We start from the raw sequence: 25,090 nt of genomic DNA, 5'->3' as shown, positions 1-25,090 counted from the left end.
ATATTTTAGTGCCTTCATCATGTACAAAAGATCTAAAACCTTCAAAACATCATGTTTTTAGAGCTTTACAGAACACTTTAAATGGTGTTAATTTATTAGATTTAAAATACTGCCAAAATCACTTGGATCAAGTCCCATAAATTATTTTGATATATCTAATATATAATTCAAAATAACATAATACAACTTCTTCATAAACTGGTAAATAAATGTTTTTCAAATTACTAAAAACAGAACAAATATATGTTATAATCCAATAGTAAATGAAAAAACATAATCCAAAACTTTCAGTAAATAAACTGATTCCAAACATGACTAAAATATTTTTTAATCTTAAAACCACGTTGATAAATTGTGCTCAAAAATACAATATTTTAAAATTAAACAATGTTATTGTAGATTAACATACACGTGTTTTTAATGTATGTACTAGTAGTATAAGTCGGTTACTAATACCTAAATAACCTGGGTTCAAATCCCGTATTTCAATTTTTATTGTGTTTGGGAGATCAGAATAATAATTTTAATTATAATTGATCATCACAGGTATGGGTTTTTTCAGATTTTTCTTATCTCACAGATAAATAGATATTACTAATTTACAAATTAATTTCAATCTGATTTTTCACTACCTATTTTTATGTGTTGATTATGTTTATCTCGTTGTGGCGCTTTGGGCTAACGATTGTCATGTTACAATGAATGAATAAATATATAATAAATAAATGTATTCCTAATTATTTCATGGACTAAATAATATTTATTTAATATATTATAACTCCTACAAGAATTTTGTGATTTAATTTAATCACATAAATAATTATGTTATAGTTGTGAATCAAACTTATGACATATCATTTAGTTATTATTTATTATGTCCATTTGTAAATTAAAACAATCAAGTACAAGTTTGTATAAAATAAATAATATGAGTCGCAAATAATCCATGGGTTAAAAAATATTAAACTAGAGTTGGTTTACAAAGGATTTCAACTCACCATTCTATATTTATTTCCGTTGCTTTTATCAATGTAAGTTTACAAGCTTTTATAAGAAGGTAGTTATATACGTTATAGTGCAAAAGTAAATCTTTATAGTAACTATTGAAAGCATTTTCAGCCGACTTATAGTTATTACTTTGTTGAATAGATCTAGAATAACTATTTCGAAATAAATAAGTCATACGCTAACATAGACATGTTACATATAATATATAATCAAAGAGCCGATAAATAATAGGAAAAGTTTCGTAAAGTTGCGGAAGAAAGTGCGCATTAAGGCGGAATGGCATGACAACAAATCTCATGGAAAAAATTCGCTTACTCCAATTCCTGAACGGTCGTGGGGGACAGGAAATGTACGGGGGCCGTGTACCAACTTCGCCCGGAGAGTCTGGAGAGGAGAGCAGAGTTACCTCACGTCCACGTAAGCATCGGACCGTAGCACATTTTCCTTTTGCCGGCGAACAAAAATGTAGACGTGTAGCCATGACGTGACTCTATAAACGTTCGGGGTGCTAAATCAAGATTTTTACCACGACGACGCCACCACATCTGAGCTTTAATACACACACGCCGCAGGAGCTTTTTCAAATTCCGTCAACGTACTACGACTACGCGAAAGCTCGTGGGCGCTTTTGAAATATTGTAAACAATCAAACGAAACGCCGACAACGGCTTTTAAGCTGCCCTCTTGAGACACGTGTCTAAAATTACGTTGAAGTGTGAATTTCGGTTTCGCGTCGAATCGCTTTTACTCGAGTGTCACATATCCAGATTCAGGTATGCTTGAATATAATATTACTACATAATTTGACAAATAACTTTAAAGTATAGAAGCATTAGTTTTGGTTTTTGCAAAAACTATTATTTTAGAATAATATTTTTCCATCATAAATAATTCAGCTGAAATTTAAATTTATATTTACTATAATACTTTTTATCATGTGTTTAGATTAATAAAAGGTAATAATGATATTTAAGATAAAGTTGATTGTTCAAGTGGTCATTATGGTGATCAATTAATTTGTGATAAATGGCGCATATGGTTATAGATCCTCACATTCAGGCTTGCAAAGAGGAGGTAAATGAGACAAATTACCGGGGTTCTCCATGTAGGAAAAAAATCATAGCAAAAATACATTTATAAAAAAAATCAACCTTAAATAATGAATCTGAACTAAACTACAGTTATTTAAGATGTATCTATATACCAATGTATTTCAAATATAAGTTTATTAAGCCCTTTTTATACATGATATATAAGTAATAAAAGGAGCGGAACATTGCCTTTAAAAGCACCCACTTTCTATGTAGTACTTTCATAATAAACATTATTATTCAAAGTGACAGATTGTAGTTTTTTGACACAGTTCCGTTTGTGTTAAAATTTGTTCGCAAATAATTGTTGACTTTATTGCTTTTTTAACGTTTAAAAAATATTAGACATGACAGGAAATATTCAACGAATGTAAATTAGTAGCAGTAAATTTAGGCATTTGATCTGAAAATTCAGATCGAATATCTAAAGAAAGATCAACAACAGCACCAGCTGAATTATATAAATTTAATGTTTTTATAGATTGTATTATCGATAATTTGACAACTACATTTAATAACCCAAATAAATTAATAATAGATTAAGTTTCATGTACTTATTCTTAAAGAAAAAATCTAAAAAAAAACATACTTATCCCAGAAATATTTTTTAAAATATGTCATTTCAGTAAAATCATATGGTTTATTATAAAATTCATATTAAAAATCAAATCATTTATTAAGCAAAAGCAATATAAATAAAACGATTAACTTTACTATTTCATATTTTATTGATTGCGTGTGCTAATATATTTTTCTCGTAATTTAATTAGGTATATTTAATACTTATACTGAAAAATATTGTAGTAGTAATTAATCGTTGCCAATAAATAGTTTAACCAAATTTAGAGCAATTTTTATCACTGTCATAGATTACTTTTTCAGCTTCAAATAAATGAAATGTAAAAAAAATATTCCAGTTTTAGTCACTATCTTTATTTTTACAATTGCGCATGCTTAAAAAAATGCATTAACCTCTTTGATCAGGAATTATAATTTATGTTACATATTCTACCTCATAGAAAAAATCTAGATAAATAAAATGTCAATATATTATAAATAATAACATATTTGTGTTATAACTAAAAACTACTAAAAAAAAGATTGACAACAAGTCGTCTATCCACTAAATCTTTGAAAATTATATTCTACAAGTTAGTTAATTTATTTCAAGGAATGATAAACAAACTTCTGAGTAATACACCAAACAAAAATTCAGTTTTTTTTTATGTCATTTTTGTAATAATGTCATTTTTGTAATACTGTAGGGACTTTAATATAATAGTTAGGGTGGAATATTATAGTATTATATCGTATTATGCTATATATGTATGACATCGAAAGTGTATATTGTAAAATTATTAGCAACATAGCGCAGTCGTATCTTTTATTCAGCGACGATATACAAATTTTTTACAGATATGTATAAAGGTTACCATTACAGAAAAAAACATGAATTTTTCGATCAAAATACTCGGAAGTCTCGTTATGTATGAAAATAAAATTATTGTAATTCTTTTCACTTTCCATAGAAGTTAAATAAATATTTAAATATGGATTCTCGAAAGGTTAACAATACATTTGGGCATATAAGCAATGAGCGAATCCTTAGATTCGTATATTGTATGTATATGCGTGGACAGGTAAACTTTTCAACGAAATCGTATTACCAAATGTTGTGATAAATTGTATATGCATACAAAATCGTCTAGGTAGTAAACGAGCAATGAACGACTAGCATGAAATTTAATATTACCTCCACCTGCAGCAGTCAAAGTCCGTCATGAATTTCAATGTACATGGGATGCAATGCCATGCATTTAAATCAGAATACTGCGACAACTCTAGAGTTTATCAATCATTTTCCCAAAAGCTACATATCAGAATAGAGATGATAGAATTATAAACATCATTGCGAAGACGCAGTTCAAATTGATAAGATTTAGTGGATCTAATGTGCTTTTAAACGCTGTCCCTTAATGGATTTAATTTTTCATTTCAAAATATAATATGACGAATAACTCATAACGCTTCAGCGTTTTATAAATTGCGCTAATATAAAGTCGTTTGGCCACGTCATATAGCAAAATTCGCCTCGGGAGCGCGCTCTCTCGCCACCAACAGTTTAATATCCTGTTAACTTTATCATTACAATTCCCGAAGATATACGAGTGCTTCAAGACGTACCCTCCTGATCTTCCAGTTGTATATGGTGTCACGACATCCAATTTCGTTGAGCGCCCGTTTCTTTGCAGCAGCTCTATTTTCGACTCTCCTCCATTGTTATAATATTCATGAGATACACTTTGCTCTCAGTGAAAAAAAAATAGATTTATCCATACAAGTATTGCGGGTGTGTTAAATCATTACCTCACTTTGTGTAATGAAGCATTTTCAAGGCGTAATCTGTTGCGAAAACATCGCTTTATTTATACGGAGCTTAATACGCGCTCGAGCTTTTGCAACGGCGAAACATTAACCAAAGCTAATAAAAGCTCAGGCGCGCGCGCGTTTTGGTAAACGTTTGTTAATCTGTAATGGCCCATTAAAAATTAAAACTTTCTTCTTTATTGATGTTGATTCAATTGTCGCGAGGCAATTTATGTGTGGTATGTTCATGTGAAGCTTGAGTGGAAATGTGCGATTTTTTTTGTTTCGGTGTGTAGCGAACCGGTTTCACAATGAAAATAATTTATTGAACTGCGGTACATATTTAGATATGCGTAATTTAACTGATCTAAGTCGGAGAGGGCTGGACGTCTCAAGTGGACTTGAGTTAAATTCTGGCTGAATCTGAAGGGAGAATCGGATGACAAAGCCGAATTACGAATTTCTAGATTGCGTAATGATCGAAAGCTAAAACCAAATTTATTTGGCAAGAGGTAAGAGATACTCTTGCTATTCCTTCTGACGTCAGCCAACTGGTTTTAATAAATTACAACAGACCGTAGCAATTGTTTTTGGTGATAAAATTACGAATAAATATTTTTTCTCTAAATTTTATAAAAGGGCGGAAGATAAAAATCTATTATTAGTAGTAATGTCTTATTTTTTAAATTAAAGTACAAAAGCTAAGTCATAGCTAAAAGCACTGTTTCAAGGACGGTGAGCACCTCTTTTCGATTTCTAAATCAAGCAAGTAAAAATAATCAACAATATAAATAAAACCTGATAAAATAATATGGAGGTGCAGCTGCTCTAAAACATAAATCAGATCCACAATACAATGACGAGATGATATGCAAAAGAAGCGTTTAAAAAACATTAACAAAACCGATGTAATTTTTCTTAGCTTTAAACCAGTCCATATTAATTATAAATATTATACTGAAATTAGTCTGTAAATTAATGACACTTATTTATAAATATATATCAATTAAAAACTATTATTACAGTTCCTAATCAATGGATGTCACAATGCAAAATTTTATTTTTTAATCAATAAGATTAAGAAAATCTTGGAAAACCTTATCTGTGATGATTGATTGTAATTACAATTACATATTAATCACTAAAACTAATAACGCAGACAAAACAGTAATTAAAAAAATTGATCCCAGGTCTTTCAGATATTAGAGAATGACTAGACTACTGATCTATATAATATTTCAGTACAGACATCAAAGAAGGACGTAAATTTTTCATAGCTAAGCTTTGATCTTGACAAATGGCAATGTTGTAGAAACTATACTACTTTTAGTACAGTAAAGTATTAAAAAGATTCATTGTAAATATAATTAAGAGATCTAACGACAGAGACGCCTGTGAGACTTAGTGAGTTAAAATTGTGAGAATGTGAAAAAACTTTCTCGTTAATTAGATTTATTAATTACTTACTCTAATTGTTTTTTTTTTAAGAAAATTAAATTAAATTACATATTTAAGCTTAACACTTTTACACTAATATCTGTTTATTATACAAAAAAAGGTTGTTAGTTAGTTTTCTCTAAAATATATGAAAATATTTCCAAAAATAGTTAAGAGTAAGTGTTCTTTTTTAATGTTGTCTAAATAAATTTACATTTTTTGATTATTTTTTTAGATATAAAATATTAGAGCCATTGAAAATATTCAAAATGTCGGTAAAACTGGGGGTTTATAAATTTTGATGTATGTGTTTTGTTTAAAAGCCATCACGAGTCTATGGCAATATAAAAACACTGATAATGTATACGGAAAAGATAGGACAGAATGTTTTTTTTATTTTCGATCTGTGGGTTTTTTTTTTTTTTTGATAAAATGATTAACTGAAAAAATATGATTAAAGAATTTAATCTATTTTAATATAATATTAAGTAAGATTTTAAACAAAATTATTACTTCGCCACTAAATAAATTTTATATCAGACGTACATAGAATACGCTCGGGATAAGGATTCCGGTTTGTTATTGTATGCGTGAACTGTGTGGCTCAAAACAATTTCGCTCAGAATATTTAATTTTTTTATTTTAAAAGAAAATATATGTTTATTTAACATACATACGTCTGAGCTAAGTTGGAAATTTCAACGGACAATTAAAAATATATTATATAATCGAAGAAACCAGACATTGATGTCATTAATTAAATATTTGCAAAATTCAAAATCTTTCACTAGTCAAAAAAATAATGAAGTCTTTAGCTATTCTTCAAAAGCAAAAAGATATAAAATGGGAAAAAAATTATTCGCAGATTGTTTAATGGCTCGACGACTCTATTAAATCATTAGAATCCATTGAAGAAATTAAAAAATTAGCATCGGCGCAACGATAAGAATAATAACTTTTTTAAGCCTTACAGAGAATAGTGTAAAAAAAACCAACAACGTACGGATTAGTGGAAAAATAATTAAAATATTTTAATTCACGGGTAAGAGAACGAATAACTTACAGTGTATATTTGAAGCCTTGATATCAATTATGGAGAATGTGCATATAGGTTAAGCCAATATCAACACAAAATTATTTAAAATAAATCACTAGAGAAGATCGAACTTCTGTGCCACACTGCACTTTAATGACGAATACCAGCGTTGACGAATCAGCGACTGTCCTTAAAAGAGAAAGCGAGACAACAAAGTACACGCTACATCGCTTCTCCTTCTCATATACATGTACACGCACACAATAACAAACACGCATCCTTATCCCGAGCGTACTCTACATACAATAATATCTAACTTACTAAAAGTTAAAATATTATATGCGTTATTTTTTTAAATTATTCATATTTTTTTACCAGCGATTGAGAAAAAAATATACACAATCTCGTTGCGAAGCTAAAACTAAATTATATTGTAATCACTATTTATGACTTGAAAAACAAGTTTATTTGTCACGCCAACGCTTGAGATAATCGGAGATTGTACAGATTACTTAAACAAAGAGTCTGTGATTTTACAAATACAAATAAATTATATATATTGTAATGACAAGTACTAACCCCAAATGCTTATAATAGACGTAATAGATAATATCTTTGCCACCTCCATTAAAAAAATAAACTATATATATGAACAAAATAATAATAAAAATATTTTTAATACGTCAAAACTCATACATTTAATTTCCTGTGTATCCATCGCGTGTATATATAAACGTCAAGCTGTGAAATTCAATTACCATTTTTTCATGAATCTATAAATTTATATACTGGGTGTATTGTACGTGCAGTTATATCACGATGTAGGTGCTATTGTACCTTTCAATTTTGGAACACGAACGACGATTAGACGTCGAAAGCACTCTACACGTGTACATATATTATAGTTACTAGTTTCGACACACGCCGTATAAAAAGTTAGTCGACCTAAGCCGTATACGAAATTGTCTGGTCCTTTGTGCGGAAACAAAGCGCACTTGTCGTACGTCTACAAATTTAATACGACCGTAATGAAGTGGGCGGCGTGCGCCACCCCCACAATTTTCAGCCCCCGGGTTCAGCCCTCTACCCCGTATCGCCACCGACCGCCCGGCCATTTGGAAAGGATTGCAATCCCGACAGGGGCGAACGGTGCTGAATGTCGGCCATGGTATTGTACGTGGCGAACGACGTTATTGACAAGACCCAGAGCGAAAAAATAACCGAAAACCCGACTCTGGAATCGGACGTGTACACCAATTTTAAGGGGTCGATATATTTAGACATTTGAAAGAGAAACAGTAAACAGCCAAAGCAGATGTTCTCTAATATTTTATGCTTTATTGCACGAAAATTATAGCGATTTACTAATAATACCATTAAAACATCATTAACTTGTGATACAATATTATTTTATAATATAGAGATAAAGAACCATTGATATTATGGTATAAACCTTACACGTTTGTTAATCAATGATTAAATATTACATGATTATAATGTATGTCAAATTATAAGTAACTGAAGTAAGGCATTTCTTTATAAGAATAATTTTCTACAGATGCACTTATCTCTCACGCATCATGTTTGAAACACTCATCCACAAATTGTCGCTGCTTAGTTTTCAAAAAGACTACCATAAAATTTATTTCAATAAAACTTGCGCATTAATTTTACACCCTAAATACTGATGCTAAAATATAGTTTAATATATGTTGATTATTGCACAGTACTAAAGTATTGAGTGCCGAAAGAAGTGATAATGATAAAGTTGTAAAAAGCTTTTCAACATGTTTGAAGGGTTGATTAATTATGTGCAAGTTTATCATGACCAATTAGTCCAAAGAAAATTAACTCCCATTGGTACGCCACTAAAGCAAAATTGGATATTGGTCAAACAATAAGCCGTTTGTAATGTAGCAATTGAGCTTAGGGTTGATCAGCAATAATGACTTAGTGGTCATAATGATATCTTTCCACTACAGATGTTGTTTAGCTCGACTATTGTTTATACCTTTAGCAAGCTCAGACTGTGTATGACTATAAATAAGTTTATTACTGCTATACTTTACTCTTATTAATTCAGAATATGTTTTATCTAGCGATTTTGTATATATCTAGTGCAACACTGCTTTGGATTATGTGTAGGCAGGCTTGACAAGAGTAGAACCTTAGAAGAACCTAACCGTAAGGAAGATTGTTTAAAAGCTTCTTATTGTTTGTAACACAAAATATAAATAAATTGATCATAATTTCGGCAAAGTCAAACTATGAGCTGCTTTTTTGTTAACTTCCCAAAAAAAAGAGATAAATATGACAATAGTAAATATATATTTCTACAATATCCTTAAATAAAATGTTCCGACTCTTCAGTCCATAGATGTTTGGCAGAAATTGCAAGCATGTATCAAGATTAAACAATATATTACAGCATAAACTTAGTATTAAAGCATTCAGTTAGACTTTATTTATTACCAATTAATAAAAAAAATGTAGACCTTTATTTTCGGTAGTATCGGTATTATTGCAATTCCTAATTTCAGCGCTCCTAGCAAAAATCTACTAGAATATAAATACATATACAACTCGCTCTCCCTTTTTTTCCAATAACAAGGAGTATTTTACTTCACTTAGATTCCAGACAATGAAGCCATATATAAATATATGCAGAAAGCTTGCGCTTTAAAGAGCCATTTCTTAATTCAAGACATTAGCGCAATGGAATAGTATGCACATCGTGTAACGAGCAGTGCGTTTCGCACACCCATATCTCTCCCTCGCTCTCGTCACTTAGCACGCGAGCGAGCGAAAGGAAAAAAATCTCACTGTGCGCGCTTGGTAAAGAGTGTCTAAAACGCTTGTCTGAAAAAAATATTGCTATAATTATAAATTGAAAATTGCTAAATATCTAGTAAGATTAAATAAAACATTATTTAATAAATTCCTTGAAGATATTTAAAATAAAATTGTAAAGAACATTAAATGAAAGCGCAGAATACTCCACAAAAGAAATAAAATATAAATTATAAGCTTCCATGAATATAAAATGCACAATCATAAACAATGTATTTTAAAATGGCATTGAGACTAGAACATTAAGATATAAACAAACTATGTTATTTCCTTCCTTATCTATGATAAGATAAGCAATTTTACATCCTAGACATTATCTAAATACTTTATTGTTCAAGAGAGCTTAGATTGTAACGCGCTTCTGACATATAGGCTTTTTCTTATTTTAGTCCAAATCCTCTTGTCAATATATGAAACAATTTATAAATCTCTAAAAGAATGAAGCTGATATCTTTATATAAATATTGTAACGCGTTTAAGAGAACGTTTATAATTAGACGTTTATTAGCTCAATTAGAAATGGTACATCAAAAGGTTTTCTCAGTAATCGTTATCACAGCACCATAATATTTGACAATTCGTTAAGTTCATTTTTAAGGCGTAATTGGGCAAATATTTTTAATGATCATTTTCTCAAATGTTGTTATACTATTTTTTGATAATTATGTATATAAGAATAAATTTAAATGGTTTATATGCATGTATCTAAAATATATGGACTTCCTATATATAATATTGCTTCTTAATATTTAATAAATTAATTTATTTTTACCTTTATAAAGAATGTCTACGTGCTTTTAAATATATAAACATTATTCAATATATACTATTGAAAGTATACATGAATATCTTTAATGTAATGTATAGGGTAGAATTTACGTATTCGCCTCACCCCACAAGGCTCAGAAGTGCAACAACTTTTATCGAGTCGATTTCGCACATATCATACACGTACGATACATTATGCATGTAGTGTATGAGCATGCTATATATATTTTATTTGAAAACCGTCCAATTTCGTCGAAACTCGTTTTCCAACACACTGCTAAAATATTTACGTACGTACGTTCAGAGCACGCACCGTAGACGTAAACGTTAGCGTAGAAGCGCCCGTTGAATCTGTCCTGCCTGTCGCATTCGTTCAATCGCCGAATAAATTTTAAGGGGGACGGAAAATTTTGAAAGCGGCGGTGGGGATACGAAAATGAAATTTTCCGCGTCACGCATACGTTAGGTGTTGCCAGGCCGTGGAAAAGGTTAATAATTCCAGTGCAAAATCCGGTCTGATGCTCGCGCGCCACGAACCTCTAGCTCTCTAGTCAAAATAAACGAGATTTTTAATCCTCTTACCGCCCGATGTGCGTCTTTGAAGCGGAGCTATAGCAGCATCCGACAGCGAAGGAGCTCATTAAAAGACCAAGTCAAAAAAAAATAGCAGAGTCGGCTGCAGAAATTCGAAAATAAAGCGCCGCCAAAGGAAGGAATTATATGGTCGATGCACTGAAATCCCTAAATAACGACTTAGTGTGTGAAAATGTGCAATGCTACTGAATCTATAAGTGGTAGTGGTAAACTTCGTTGAGTGGTATTTCTCTTTAAAGATTTTAAATTCGAAATGCATTTACAAGAAAATACCTATGTATTTATAATATGGTTTTCTCAAATCAGATTATATTTTGCAATAGTTATTGTGCTTTGTGCTTTTAAGACAGGATTCGAATTTTTAAAGTTAGTGAAATAAGTCATAAATTAACAAAAAAGTTTATACTAGAGACCTACAATTGCGTCTAATTTGGAGAAAAACAAAAAATGAATTGTGCCCCATAATTGTTTTTATTTAGTTCAAATGTTTATTAAATATTAGTATTGCTTGTATTATAAGGAGCCTATTTATATTTATATATTGCGGCCAAAACTTGGCGGCACTCTGGTAGCACTGGCGTGACGGACTCTGGCGGGCTCGCACGCCGCGCCGTTGCGGGCCCGAGCCCTATCATTTTGTAAACACCGTGTAAACTGTAATACAATTCAATAAAAAATACTACTGCAGCGGCTCAATCTGTGTCTAATTACCATAGCTAAACTATATTGGCCATCATAGCACATTGTAGACCAGTTAGGTCATGTTGGTCAGATTTTTAATAAAAAATAAAAATAAAATGAAAGAATTTACATTGCTAAAAAAATTAAAGCAATTTTAACATGTGGTAAAAGGTAGTAAAAACTGTTTTATTGGAATTTTTAAAGAAAAATATAATCACGAGGTGCCAACATTACATTGTATAATCCACCAATAAGCGTTTTATGCACATACATTCCCAGAAGAAATTGTAAACGTTTTAGAACAGGACAGCATTGTTTAGAAGTGCTCTACTATCGTAAGTTTTAAGTAAAACGAATTTCTAATTTCATATATCTTTCACAGAAAAGTGGGTTGTTTTAAAGCAGCTTGAAAAAAAAAGATTTCCAGTATTCGGTTATATTATATTATAGAAAAAATCATTTCGTTGTGGTACTAACATTTGGCTCTTTTAAACAAATATTACCGATCCCTGTACTATATTAAATACTAGTATATTGGCTTAATTTATTACATATAATAAAAACAAATTTCATTAGAATATTGTTTTATGTATATATCATTTCTCGAATACAAATGCACTTCGTAGTAATACATTTCCTAGTACCGAAATAATAGTTCCTCAGAAGCACCACGTATTTGTATCGTGTGATACTTTAACTAATACAGAAGCAATAATTACAAACAGGTAATGAAACTTTTGTTTTTGCCAATAAATATAAAGATTCAATAACTATTGAATAGCCTAAATATATTATTATTAAAAACTTATTTTATTTATATTATGTAAAGGTGATAAAACAAGAACATGCTATTCTACTATAGAAAATTACCACATTCACAGTAGTATATGTACATTTATAGAAGCTAGTAGTATAATACTATTTCCAATATCAATTACCGATTGATTTGGTCCTATACGTCTCCATGAGCTACATATTGGTTATGCATTGAAACTGTACAAATTTCGACGCCCACACACTGTCTCTCCTGTGAGCCAATACGACGCGTGATGGAAATTCGAAAGAAATAAGAAATATCCGCGTTGTATGGAAATGGAATGTTTCACTATAAATAACAGATCTTCGCTAGGTGAAAGGAAGAATTCGTATTACACCGCGTTGAGAAATTGCGCTATTTTTCAGCCCGCGTCGATATCCGAATCAAATAATATAACGCTGATGTATCTTCGCGTATATTGGACTGGGTATTGAATTTTTCCACTAGGGGTATATCTTAAATGCTACAACATACCCCTTTTCTCACGTGTCTACGTTTTTAATTTAAAAAATAACGCCCGAGTTTTAGAGGAAAATACGTAAACCCTATGCAATTCAAATGTAGTTATAGATGCAATTTCCGAGGCTGGTAAAAATGTATTTACCTGTCGGTTGATAATAATCGCCATAGTATAATTGACTAATAGAATATTCATAGGTAAAGCCCTTGTAATTATTTTAGTGACGGTGGTTCTCGTCGACCATTAATTTAATTGGATGAATTTATGATATCCATGTTATCCGGTTAAGTGTTAAGTAAATTTGCAATTTGTGCCATTTTAATAGACTGTAATTGCCTTTCAATCAAATATTCATTGACAAAGACGTAAAATTAATATTAATAATACATATTAAATGCATATAAATAAATATTGTATTAAAAATAAATATTGTTCTAATTTTAATTTATATTATATTGATAAATAAAGATTATTTTAAAATTTTTGAAATACATTAGAATAATATGTAACATAGTATTGTCTGTAGATATAGTAAAACAAGCGTGTTCAATTAAAAAAATACTATAATAGTAAGCAAGAATAAAAATAATAGTACGGCTCACAAGCCGTATGCGGCTTTCTAAGTAATACATGTGGCTATTAAATTTAAATATATCACTACTATATTTTGAAATATTTAAAAATTTTGACGTATTCAAAAAACTTTTCCACTTATAAATATATATTTATTATTTACTTATTAGTATTGTATTTTCATTGGTTTTTAAAAACTGTATTATAAAGAATGAAGAACAAATTTTCAAAATTAATTGAGTCATATTTTCTTAGCCAATCATCATAAGTGATTTATTATTAAAAAATATGCATGGATTCAAAACCAAATATTTGCACTCAGGTACCACAGTAGTAATCACCTGGATGCATATCATTAAACATTTCAGTTTGTTTATTTTTTTTTTCAATGTATATTAACCTCAATTGTATTTTACATGGTACAATAATACTTTCATCGTCACACAAAAACTGCAGACGCTACGCTAACGTGAATAAAATTTAAGCAGTGTACGTCGACGTTTTTTGACACATCCCGTACATAATTCCCGTTGTAAACGCCGGGGCGAGCTCGCCGGTTCTCGCCGACGCGACGGCTCACTAACGAGAGTTCCGGTCATGTCTTGGCGAGAAAACTCCACACTAATCCGATTATTCAGTTCGTTACTTCGCCTGAAAAAGTCGGTCGGCGCAAAGTGTCCCCTTAAATAATAATCCAGCCAGTTCTGCACTACACGCTGCTGCACTACGCGGCGATATTTGCCAAATTAAAATCGCGTCTTCTCCGCCGAATAACGGGAAGTGCACATTTAAAACACTAACTATACAAGCGCAAAGGGCTTACTGTATAATTTAATTTCTTAGACGGTTCAACTTCCGCAAGTGGTGCAGTAATATGCGCTGAATGGAACTGTGCAGCGCCTGAACGATGGAAATTGAATATGAAATTGTGGTGGGAAATGTTTGTGAACCAGGAAAATTGAGAGATAAGAAAACATTGATTGTACAGTCAGATGGGGATCTGAGGAACGTTAGCGTTATAACACTATACGTTTGAGAAAGTATAATATGGTAATTTTGTTTTGTAGAAAAGTATAGCCAGTCATAAAACTGATATACAGTGTCTAATATTTATTTTTAACAGTTCCTGGCCAAATCCATTTACCTGGGTATCTATTAATTGGTTCTCACTTTTATTTATTTATTTTTAGGACAAAAAAAAAAAAAAGTAAAAAAAAAAAATTGTTTCTTATTACGTTAGCTAGCACTTTTTTTTACAAATATTCATGTTACGTTATTAAGGTTTTTAACTAATGGGTTAGAATGATTTTTGTTTCTGTCATGGTAATTTACTTTAAGTTTATCGAAATAATCGCGTAAAGTGATATATTCATTGTTAAAACTAAGTGCAAAAAAACATATGTTCATCGCGTAATGATGCAACTGCACTGCATCTCCCAATGACCACCGATCCTGACCTCTGAAATCAGGTCGCTCGCTCGCGCCAATGCACAGGATAAAAGCGGCAGTTTTTAGCCATTACATTTTTAGCCAAAAAGATTGAATAAATTTGATAAGATATTACCAATAAATAAAATTACATAAAATGACAATTTAATCTACGGTCCTTGGATTAATTTAGAAAAATATATAAAACAGGGGAGATTCGATCTTTCAATTACTATAAGCATAAATAACGCGTGTATTCTGTTTTTTTCCAAAACGGACGTTTATATAATGCTTCAGTATCCAACGGCAATTTTTTTTAAAGTTTTTCAAGAAATCACCACTCCTTTGTAACTTGTCGTCCCACCAAAAAGAGGCGGATAACAAAATTTATTATAGATAATGTATGCAGAGAAAAAAGTGTTTGGCAACATGAGTCGATCGATCGACTAAATAATTTTTAGTGTCTACATATTAATTTAGCGCTTCACAATTTAAAAAAAATAATACGCTTATACTTTAAAATAAATGTAAAATATTGTAATAAAATATTCTATTATTAACAAATTAATTATAATAAGGGTGTAAAAATGACTAAAAGTAAAAATAAACCTTTTAGAATCAAAGATTAACTATATAAAATTTTAGCCACATAGTTATCGAAAATTTAAAGCATTATTGGCTGACATTTATACAAAAACCGACTTTTAAAAATAACATTTTTTTAATAAAAGTATTTCTATTACTTTTTTTATTATATTTTGATATTTATTTTATGTAAGAATATAAAATTATAAGAAACTATAATATGATCTTGCTTTTATTAAAGATGCAAACTAATTTGAAATAGAAACTACTCTAACAACGGCAACTAGAGAATTTCGTTAAATCAATTTCGGAATTAGTAAACATAGACAATTTCGAGAATGATTTGGTAAGAATACTTATAAAAACATCGTGAATGTTTTTTTCGTTGATATGTTCCCTTTACGCATGTTAAATATTCAAAACACCTGCACTTGTCATGTGCGGTGTGATCACAGGAAATATATAACTAACTCTTTATTAACGCAAAATTGCTCACAGATAATAGATAAACTTTTATTAAAATTAAAATTTTAAAACTTTTCATTTTAAATGTAATAAATTTATTTTTACATAATAATCCAAATAAGTAAAACTAAAATTTGGTTTTTAAATTTTATAAAAGTATATACATAATTATTCATTAAATCAAGCATTTAAAAACCGACAAACCCTAACTGATGCTTATAGCTAAAGCTTGAGCAAAAGTAGGTCTTACAACGATTTTATAACTTTTTTCCAGAAAAAAACTATTAGTGAAAATTAAAATAATATTTAATAACCAAAAATGAATAATAATTAAACATTTTTTTTATTTAAATATTAAGTTACTAAAAAGAAATATAATATTTAAAAAAAGCTCGTATTTTTTGAGTCAGAATTTTAGTAAGATTTTGGTCAAAATTTATATAAATAAGTCAGAATATAAGTGACCTCAATAAATATTAATTAGCCGTAATTTATAATAATTAATTAGAATTTAAATTTGACTGGACAAAATTAAAATTAAATAATGAGAATTATTTTGACAGATGGTCAGGTTAAGATTCTCAATAGACAATTACCATTGTAAAATGTCAAAGTGCTATTTGCTTTGTGTTTAAATATCAATTTTAATCAAATTACATGTAAGCAATTGACGACAAATATAAATTTATTTCTTTATTAAAAAATCATTGAAAATTATTCATGGGGTGCTCACTGTTCTGACCATAGCTCACTCGCACCTAACCTGTCCAACAGTTTAAATGCGAACGAAAATAAATTATTTATTACGCATTTATAAATATTATATACATGATCGTCCTATATTGTAATTCTGACTGTATGCTATTTATATTTTTGTCTTTTGATATTTTTTCTGACCTTAAATAAGACATGTAATTATAAATTAAATTCTGACCGAGATTAGGTTTTTAATTCCGACCCAAAAATGATTTAAATTATACCTATTTAATTTGTTGCCATTTAAAAATTATTACCATTAAGAAATCGTTCACAACTCTGGACTATAAAATTGAATGAAAATATCGCTAAGTATATTTTTATAAGTCAGCTTATGCTTGTTTTAAAATTTTACAAAATATAAATTTAATTCAATTTTAATAAAATAAAAAACAATACACTATCACAACATTTTTTTAGAAAAGATGAAAATATTCTAAAGGATTTTCAGGCAGATTCAAACTTTATAGGGGGTAATTGGAATTGATAGGGGGAAAGATTGTAGATTCGTACTTACATTGCAATTGATAGTAAAGACATACCTGCAAACAAAAAGAAAAGAAAATATTAATATGCATGTAAACGAAAATTTACGGTAAAGTTTTCATATTTAACGCTTAGCGATGTAACTCATTAATCATTCGCTTAACTGTCTACTTCAAAACTGAAGCTTTAACCAATGCGCATGTATAATTTTGTTTATCAAGCGGAAATCCTTTGGCGAAATGCAATGTTTATACTAAAGTGCAGTTTAGTGCTCTGCGCGACGTTAGTAACTCTCGTCTAGATCAACATTAACTTGCATTACCGGATTATTCGACTAAGGCACAACCCAAGGGTTAACAGCTTAAATTCAAATAATCCACAAACACACAAATCGTAGTATGCTCTCTTGAGCATCAAGTATAAAATAAAGCTTTGTTTTGCAAACTTTAAAACTTATTAGCGAACTATAACAAACATCCGAGAATCTTGGTTCTCCACCTAAAATCTCCCACAAATTCTATGTTATCTATTATCACTTCCATGAGCACAATGCGAGTTTTTAGACCGAGAATAACGGCGGGTCAAAGTTTTTATCTGGCGTATTAAATTGCGAAACGTTCGGTCGGAAAGGCACTACACGTGCTAAAGTTAGTGCATTTCTTGCTCTCGGCATATAACAATATCAAGTTTGGCTATAATTCCACGCCGGGCAGATCTTAGCATGATTCATGTCCGAACTTTGAGAATAATAGCTTATCCCGAACAGCCAGTAGCTGCTGGGGGTCTGAGCATGTGTGCCGTTGCAGTTCGTAATTGATGACTCTAAATTAGACTATGCTATAAGTTATGAGTTTTAGGATTCGTGCTTCTAAAGTTTTGAGGCTGCACACATCGAACACGTTCGCGTATAACTCAAACCAAATACAATTTATACAAGTAAAATATAAAAAGTTTTCCGTTATATTCACTCGTATATTTCAATGTAGTCTACATCTAAAATTAATTAAAAATTAATTACATCTGGAAATGAGAAATTTTTTGGTCGATTAATTTCGACCGTCCTGCTTAATTAGGTAGTCTTAAATATATAGCACAATTACTGGTTAAATTTTTAGGTGTAAAAATATATTTAGGGTAAAGCATCCACGCCCCGCAAGACCTGAAAACATATTTTGTAAATGGCTCCCGTCGGACGAGGGGTGTGAAAATTTTCCACTGCCAAGCAAATGAAGGTTTTCATCAGCTTGAAAAAAGTTTTCATTAGAACCTTCGCATTATCTCTACAGTGAGTAAACGGTTAATACGCAACGTGTACTTTTAATAATATAAAAGTACATGTAAGATATATTTCTAGTCCCACAAAAAATATATTTTTTCTCTTCGCATCATACAAAAACTGTTAATGACTTCTAAGTAAATTTATTTTAATGGTGCGTATATTTATTTATTATTACTATACATCTTATTATCTTTTTAATTTCAATTTTTTTTTATAAAGATCTATATATTGCCAAAGATATGAGACAAACATAATTACTACAAGAGCTAGCAATTTTTTTTTATTATATAATTTATCAAGATTAATTGTAAAAAAAGTTTTAAAAACGAGCATATTTTTTCACTAGAATCTTTTGATTATAAATCAAGCATTAAAAGACGGCAAAATACTTGAACAACCTACGTATGGAAGCCATTTTTAACCAGCACGATCGACGAGTGGTAATAGTCGCTGACTATTGACCTGAAAGACTCGGGTTTAAATCTCAGTATCGTGTCTGGGAGATCTGAATTTTTGAAAAATATTTAATTATTTTTCTGATCGATTATCACAGATTAGGTTAACCCAGATAATGAATAATTAAAAACGAACTAGTTGAAAATTTACTTTTAATGAGCTACTACAGTTCATAGTAAATATATGTATTCAATAAAAATATATTTTCCAATCATCTTTAAAACATATATTAATCGCGTTTCATGATCGATTCTAGTCTGTTGCCGGCTATGAATGCAGTGTGCTGTCCGCTAAGCGCCCACATAAATTATCTATGGATTATGGCGGCCATTATTGCACTAATGGTCAGAATTTGTTCTAGTGTGAGCCCTAATCATATTACAATGCCAGCTTTGGCCGTAACGCTCGATTTATTATCCGTCGATCGTTGCGCTGTCCGCGGCCAGTAATCCCAGTGAAAAAGCGAACCCGCGGGAAATGTGCGGATTTGTAATTTGGCAAAATTGCTGTAATGAGTTTTTGCTGGGGTTTGTTAAATAATAATTTTGTATTTACATTTTGCGTATGGATACCAAATTAAAAATATGGACGAATTTCGCCGTTATATCGACTACAGCCTAGTAGTTGAGTTTTGACAAATCAAAGTATTGCAGGACGCACTGTGGTTAAATTAAAAAATAATTGTGTGTTATGCTGTGTATTTTTTTCAATAAAAGTGTAATTTCATAACATTTCTAATATGAATTTTTTGGTCTGTGTTCAAGTAAAATTAAAATCTTATTTATTTAAGTTTTGCGATGCAAGTAAGAGCAAAATTGTATGATTTATAAACAAGTAGTGAAGCCTCTGAAACTATTCGTACACTAAACAATGATTTTGGTGTAATTACTGATGACGAAATAATGAAATGACCCGGCACTAAGCATCTTTAAAATATAAAATATATTACCATGTGAGAGAAAATATCAGATGGAATGTAGAGTACGCTCGGGATAAGGATTCCAGTTTGTTATTGTGTACGTGAACTGTGTGGCTCAAAACAATTTCGCTCAGAATATTTAATTTTTTTATTTTAAAAGAAAATATATGTTTATTTAACATACATACATCTGAGCTAAGTTGGAAATTTCAACGGACAATTAAACATATATTATATAATCGAAGAAACCAGACATTGATGTCATTAATTAAATATTTGCAAAATTCAAAATCTTTCACTAGTCAAACAAATAATGAAGTCTTTAGCTATTCTTCAAAAGCAAAAAGATATAAAATAAGGAAAGAAATTATTCGCAGATTGTTTAATGGCTCGACGACTCTATTAAATCATTAGAATCCATTGAATAAATTAAAAAAATATTATTGGAGCAACGATAAGAATAATAACTTTTTTAAGCCTTACAGAGAATAGTGTAAAAAAACCAACAACGTACGGATTAATGGAAAAATAATTAAAATATTTTAATCCACGGGTAAGAGAACGAATAACTTACAGTGTATATTTGAAGCCTTGATATCAATTAACCCAAGAAATTTTGTTGTCTTAAAATTTCATTTAAAATTAAAAAACAGTGGCACGAGTTTAGTGACCTACCCATGGGACAGAGTGCATATCTGGGTTAAACCAATATCAACACAAAATTATTTAAAATAAATCACTAGAGAAGATCGAACTTCAGTGCCACACTGCACTTTAATGACGAATACCAGCGTTGACGAATCAGCGACTGTCCTTAAAAGAGAAAGCGAGACAAGGAAGTACACGTTACATTGCTTCTCCCTCTCATATACATGTACACGCACACAATAACAAACCGGCATTTTTATCCCGAGCGTACTCTAGTCGCTTAATGACAACATTTAATCAGCCACAACTAAGCTGGCAGTGTGCTACTATTGTTGTCAAAATAAAATAAAATAATCTCAAAAACTACATACCAATATAAAAACAAATATACGGTGACAATATCATCCTCTTTAGCCATCAGATGTATTATATTTAATCCTAAAGGAAGAAAACGCTTGTATTATCAATATATAAGACGCTAGTTATTTAACAATTTTAGATCACCTAAAACAAATGGAACAATCAAAAATCCAAGGGAACTGAATGAAAACCAAATAAATTACGTTTTTTAAGCAACAGAAACATACAAATAATATATAATAATTATTAGAAATTTATTAACTATTAATTAGCTCATTTAAAAGCATATTTTATGTTTATGCCAAAATATCTTAGATCAATTAAATTAATTATCTTTTGGAACATCTAAAAAAAGAGCTATCAGAGTACAAATTACTGATATTGAAAATATGATCTGGCATTGAAAAAGAGTACTTTATGTTGTGCTTAATGGAAATTTTCGAGGTTGTTTTCACAACAAGCTAAGAATAGCTTTCGATATAAGATTCCATAAATACGTGAATTATATATTATTTCTTAGAATTGAAATATTAGCTTTTCCTTTATAAAATAAATATAAATTTTACAGTCTCAAACCCCTAAGGATTTTTTTACATTAAATAAATATTATTCTCCTTATTTTTATAAACTTGATCCTTATTTTTGTGTATTATATTGTATTTATAACATTAATTAAAAATAAAAACGAAGCATTTTTAAATACACAAAAATATCGAAATTGAAAAAACGATTAGTTTTTTAATGTAAATTGTAAAAGTGTCATAATAAGCTAGAAACGGTTCAATATAAAAATTTTAAAAAATTAAGTAATATTTCTTAGTATAGTAAAATTAACGTTTTCATACAAATTTTACATATAATCTCCTTTTTTAAAAAAAAAAATTAGAAGTAAAAAGCCTGTTATTAGGTTATTCAAAAATTAAGACCCATGAAAAAAATGTTATTGGAACATATTCTGGACTTCATCATGGATTATCCGAATATAGTTATATATCAATATATTTAGAATTTATTATAAAATAGTAGTTTAATCATTTCTAATATCAATATTCATATCGAAAGCAGTCGAACAATCTATCGACGGATGTTTGCGTCTCGAAGCGTTTCCTTTCAAGCTTTATACCTATTCTTTTGAAGCGGCTAGTTCAGCACATCTTTTTTCATTAAGTTTTTAACATAGCACAGTAGCAGACGTCTCGGCGGTTCGAATTACATTTTTCATCGCCAGCAAAAAGGGAATCGACATCGGATTTGGTCCCTAGCGGCAGTTTAACTCGGCTCTGGTCTCATATATTTCTATGCGGCCAACCACGCCTTCAGCCCTTGGCACCACGGAAAGTTCCCAATAAGTGGTTGAACGCTTGCCCCAAACTGTTTAAGGCAAATATTTTTTAATTTTAGCGTTAAAGCCCTACACGCTTTAATCGCTGGAAATTCAATCGTATTGTAAAAAAAAATCGTTATATACATTATTAATAAAAAAAAATACAGGCATGCATTTCGATATTTAAGATACAGATAAGATCATTTTTTTTGCTATTAACTAGTGAAAAGCAAAGTTTAAAGTGAATTTCAATTAGTTGCACAAAATAGAATGCAAAATACACAAACCACCGATTAATAACCAAACTTCCTGAAGCTGTAAAGTTGTTTTTATTTGACGTTGCTCTTGTAGGCAAAAGTGCATTTAAGAGTGTGTTTTACATCCGACGTTTTCATGAACTTTCACCGAGTTTTTCGTTAATGAGGAAAAGTTTTGTGGTGGTTTATGGAACGTTACCGCAGACGCGCACCATGCTCGATATGCTTTTAGCAAAAACAAGATATTTATAACTAACAGGTATATGCAAAAGTTTTTGCGTATTTTTATGACGCAACCTTTTCACTATTCAGTATGTTTTGAAATAATATAAAAGCCTTATTTTCTAAGCCACCTTTTGCTTTTATCAAACTATCAAAAAGCATTGAAACTTAAAGTTAAGTTAAACAGACTCAATTGTATTTTTATTGGGTGGATTTTAAAGTACGATATTGACAAATTCAATGACATATGATACAAACATCTGCATATGTAACTTGAGGGTGAGAGTTAATGAATCATCTAGAATTCTAAACATTTCAAGTAACATAGTGAAACAATTCATTAAAAACATTGAATAAATATAAAAGTAAAAATATTTGCGTCATATTTTATTCTCTAATCTTTAAATAACAAGATCTTAAGCGATAGTAATTAGATTCAAGAGTTTAAATGGCCAGTAATATTCTAAACATTTAAATAACTTGAGTGGCTTATCGTGAAACATAAATTTGTTAAGTACGCCTTTACTATTCTAAGTATCTCAAATATATAATTTTTGTATAATAATGATATAGTTAATAACGTGAGAAAGTGTAAAATTCATCTATTTGCGGATGACACATTAATGTATTGCATAAGTGATAATATTAAAGAAATTGTAAATAATTTAAATAATGAATTAAATATATTAGAAATATGGTTAAAGAATAATGTACTTAAATTAAATGAGAATAAAACTAAATGTATGTTTATTAATTATAAAAATGTGTTAGATAATAATATCAAAATAGTAATAAATAACTCTAGTATAGAAATAGTGGATAGTATAAAATATTTAGGAGTAATTGTTGATACAAAATTAAATTTTAAAGAACATCGTAATTACATAAAAAAAAATTAGTAGAAAAATAGGTTTAATATCTAGAATAAGAAATATATTAAGTATAAATACAAAAAAAAAATTTACAATAGTATAATATTGCCCCATTTTAATTATTGTGCAACAATATTAAATATGTTGAATAAATTAGACAAACAAATGTTGCAAAAATTACAAAATAGGGCAATGAGAGTAATCTTAAATAAAAATAGATTAACTAGTTGCAAAGGTATGATTGATAGATTAGAATGGTTGAATGTTCAAGAAATATTGAGTATGAATGTTTTAATATTTATATATAAGTTAGAAAATAATATGTTACCAGAATATTTTAATAAGTATTTAATAAGAAATAGAGATGTACATAAATATAATACTAGAAATAAAGAAAATTTAAAGATAGATAAGTATAAGAAAACGAGTACGGCTAGGGGAGTTATGTACGGAGGTTTTGATTTGTATAATAGTGTTCCAAGAATAATCCGTAAAAGCCAAAATGTAACGGGTTTCCTAAATGGAATTAAAAAACACTTTCGTACATATAAAAATAAATTATAATATTAAGTCTTATTAGTGTATATTTTTATTTTCTGTTGTGTATTTTTTATATAATTTTTATATATGTTTATATACTTAAAGTTGTTTGATGTTAAGATTAGCTATTAAGCTAAATAAATTAATAAATAAATAATATATAATTTTTGTTATAATGTGAATTTAATTTTTTTATTATACTATGCTAAAAATAGCTTATGATAAACAAATAAAAAATTAGAGCAACGTTATAGTTTAAATATATATTATTTCAATCGATCCGCTTCAAATATGACGTTTCAATTTTCAATCGCGTCACGAACATCTTACTATGCCTCGATGAGACGGCAATGAAGAAGCGTTATCCTTTCATATTGGACAGTTAACTGATGTCAATATAATAATATATAACGTAAAATACAAAACCGAAACCAACTTCCGAATTGTAGGCGGATGGGGGTATAATCCTCGGGCCGAGAAGCTCGGCACGTCTAGAAAGGGTTTTTTCATGCGACCCCAGAAGCAATCCGAACTTAAGCCGTACATCACGTTTTCGGAACGATTGCAATAATTTTAAAACCTTAAGATTAATGAGGGTAATTTGTCTTGGCCGCGGCCCCGGAACGGAACGGTCGCTTGTTTTTTAAGAACCGCGTTCCGCTCGAACCGCTTTTCCACCCCGTGTGACGTGTTTTCATACGAAGGTATGTGGGGGCATTCGATAAGTAATGGTAGTTTGAAAATATTTTTTAGAATATGTCAAATATCGTTTACTTCAATAAAAACGATGCCTCGTAATCGTTAAAATGTC

At 29.8% G+C, this 25,090-nt stretch overlaps 1 protein-coding gene across 4 annotated transcripts in view; it reads right to left on the bottom strand.

The window, feature by feature from the left end:
• Positions 1 to 25,090, bottom strand: part of LOC148234885 (E3 ubiquitin-protein ligase mib1-like) — a 660,035-nt gene that overhangs the window by 476,408 nt on the left and 158,537 nt on the right. The window contains exon 11 of one of the 4 annotated variants that reach the window (XM_088185932.1): positions 17,031 to 17,458. The exons of the other annotated variants lie outside the window; for them this stretch is intronic. Coding sequence (XP_088042058.1) covers positions 17,374 to 17,458 — 85 coding nt within the window. The 3' untranslated portion in view covers positions 17,031 to 17,373. Of the gene's footprint in view, positions 1 to 17,030; positions 17,459 to 25,090 lie in introns of those variants that run through there. 4 annotated transcript variants of the gene reach the window in all.

Source organism: Plectrocnemia conspersa, unplaced genomic scaffold (genome assembly GCF_051122295.1).
Source record: "Plectrocnemia conspersa isolate PC_06_02 unplaced genomic scaffold, ASM5112229v1 ptg000005l, whole genome shotgun sequence".
Taxonomy (NCBI): domain Eukaryota; kingdom Metazoa; phylum Arthropoda; class Insecta; order Trichoptera; family Polycentropodidae; genus Plectrocnemia; species Plectrocnemia conspersa.
This window is presented reverse-complemented; position numbering and strand designations above follow the sequence as displayed.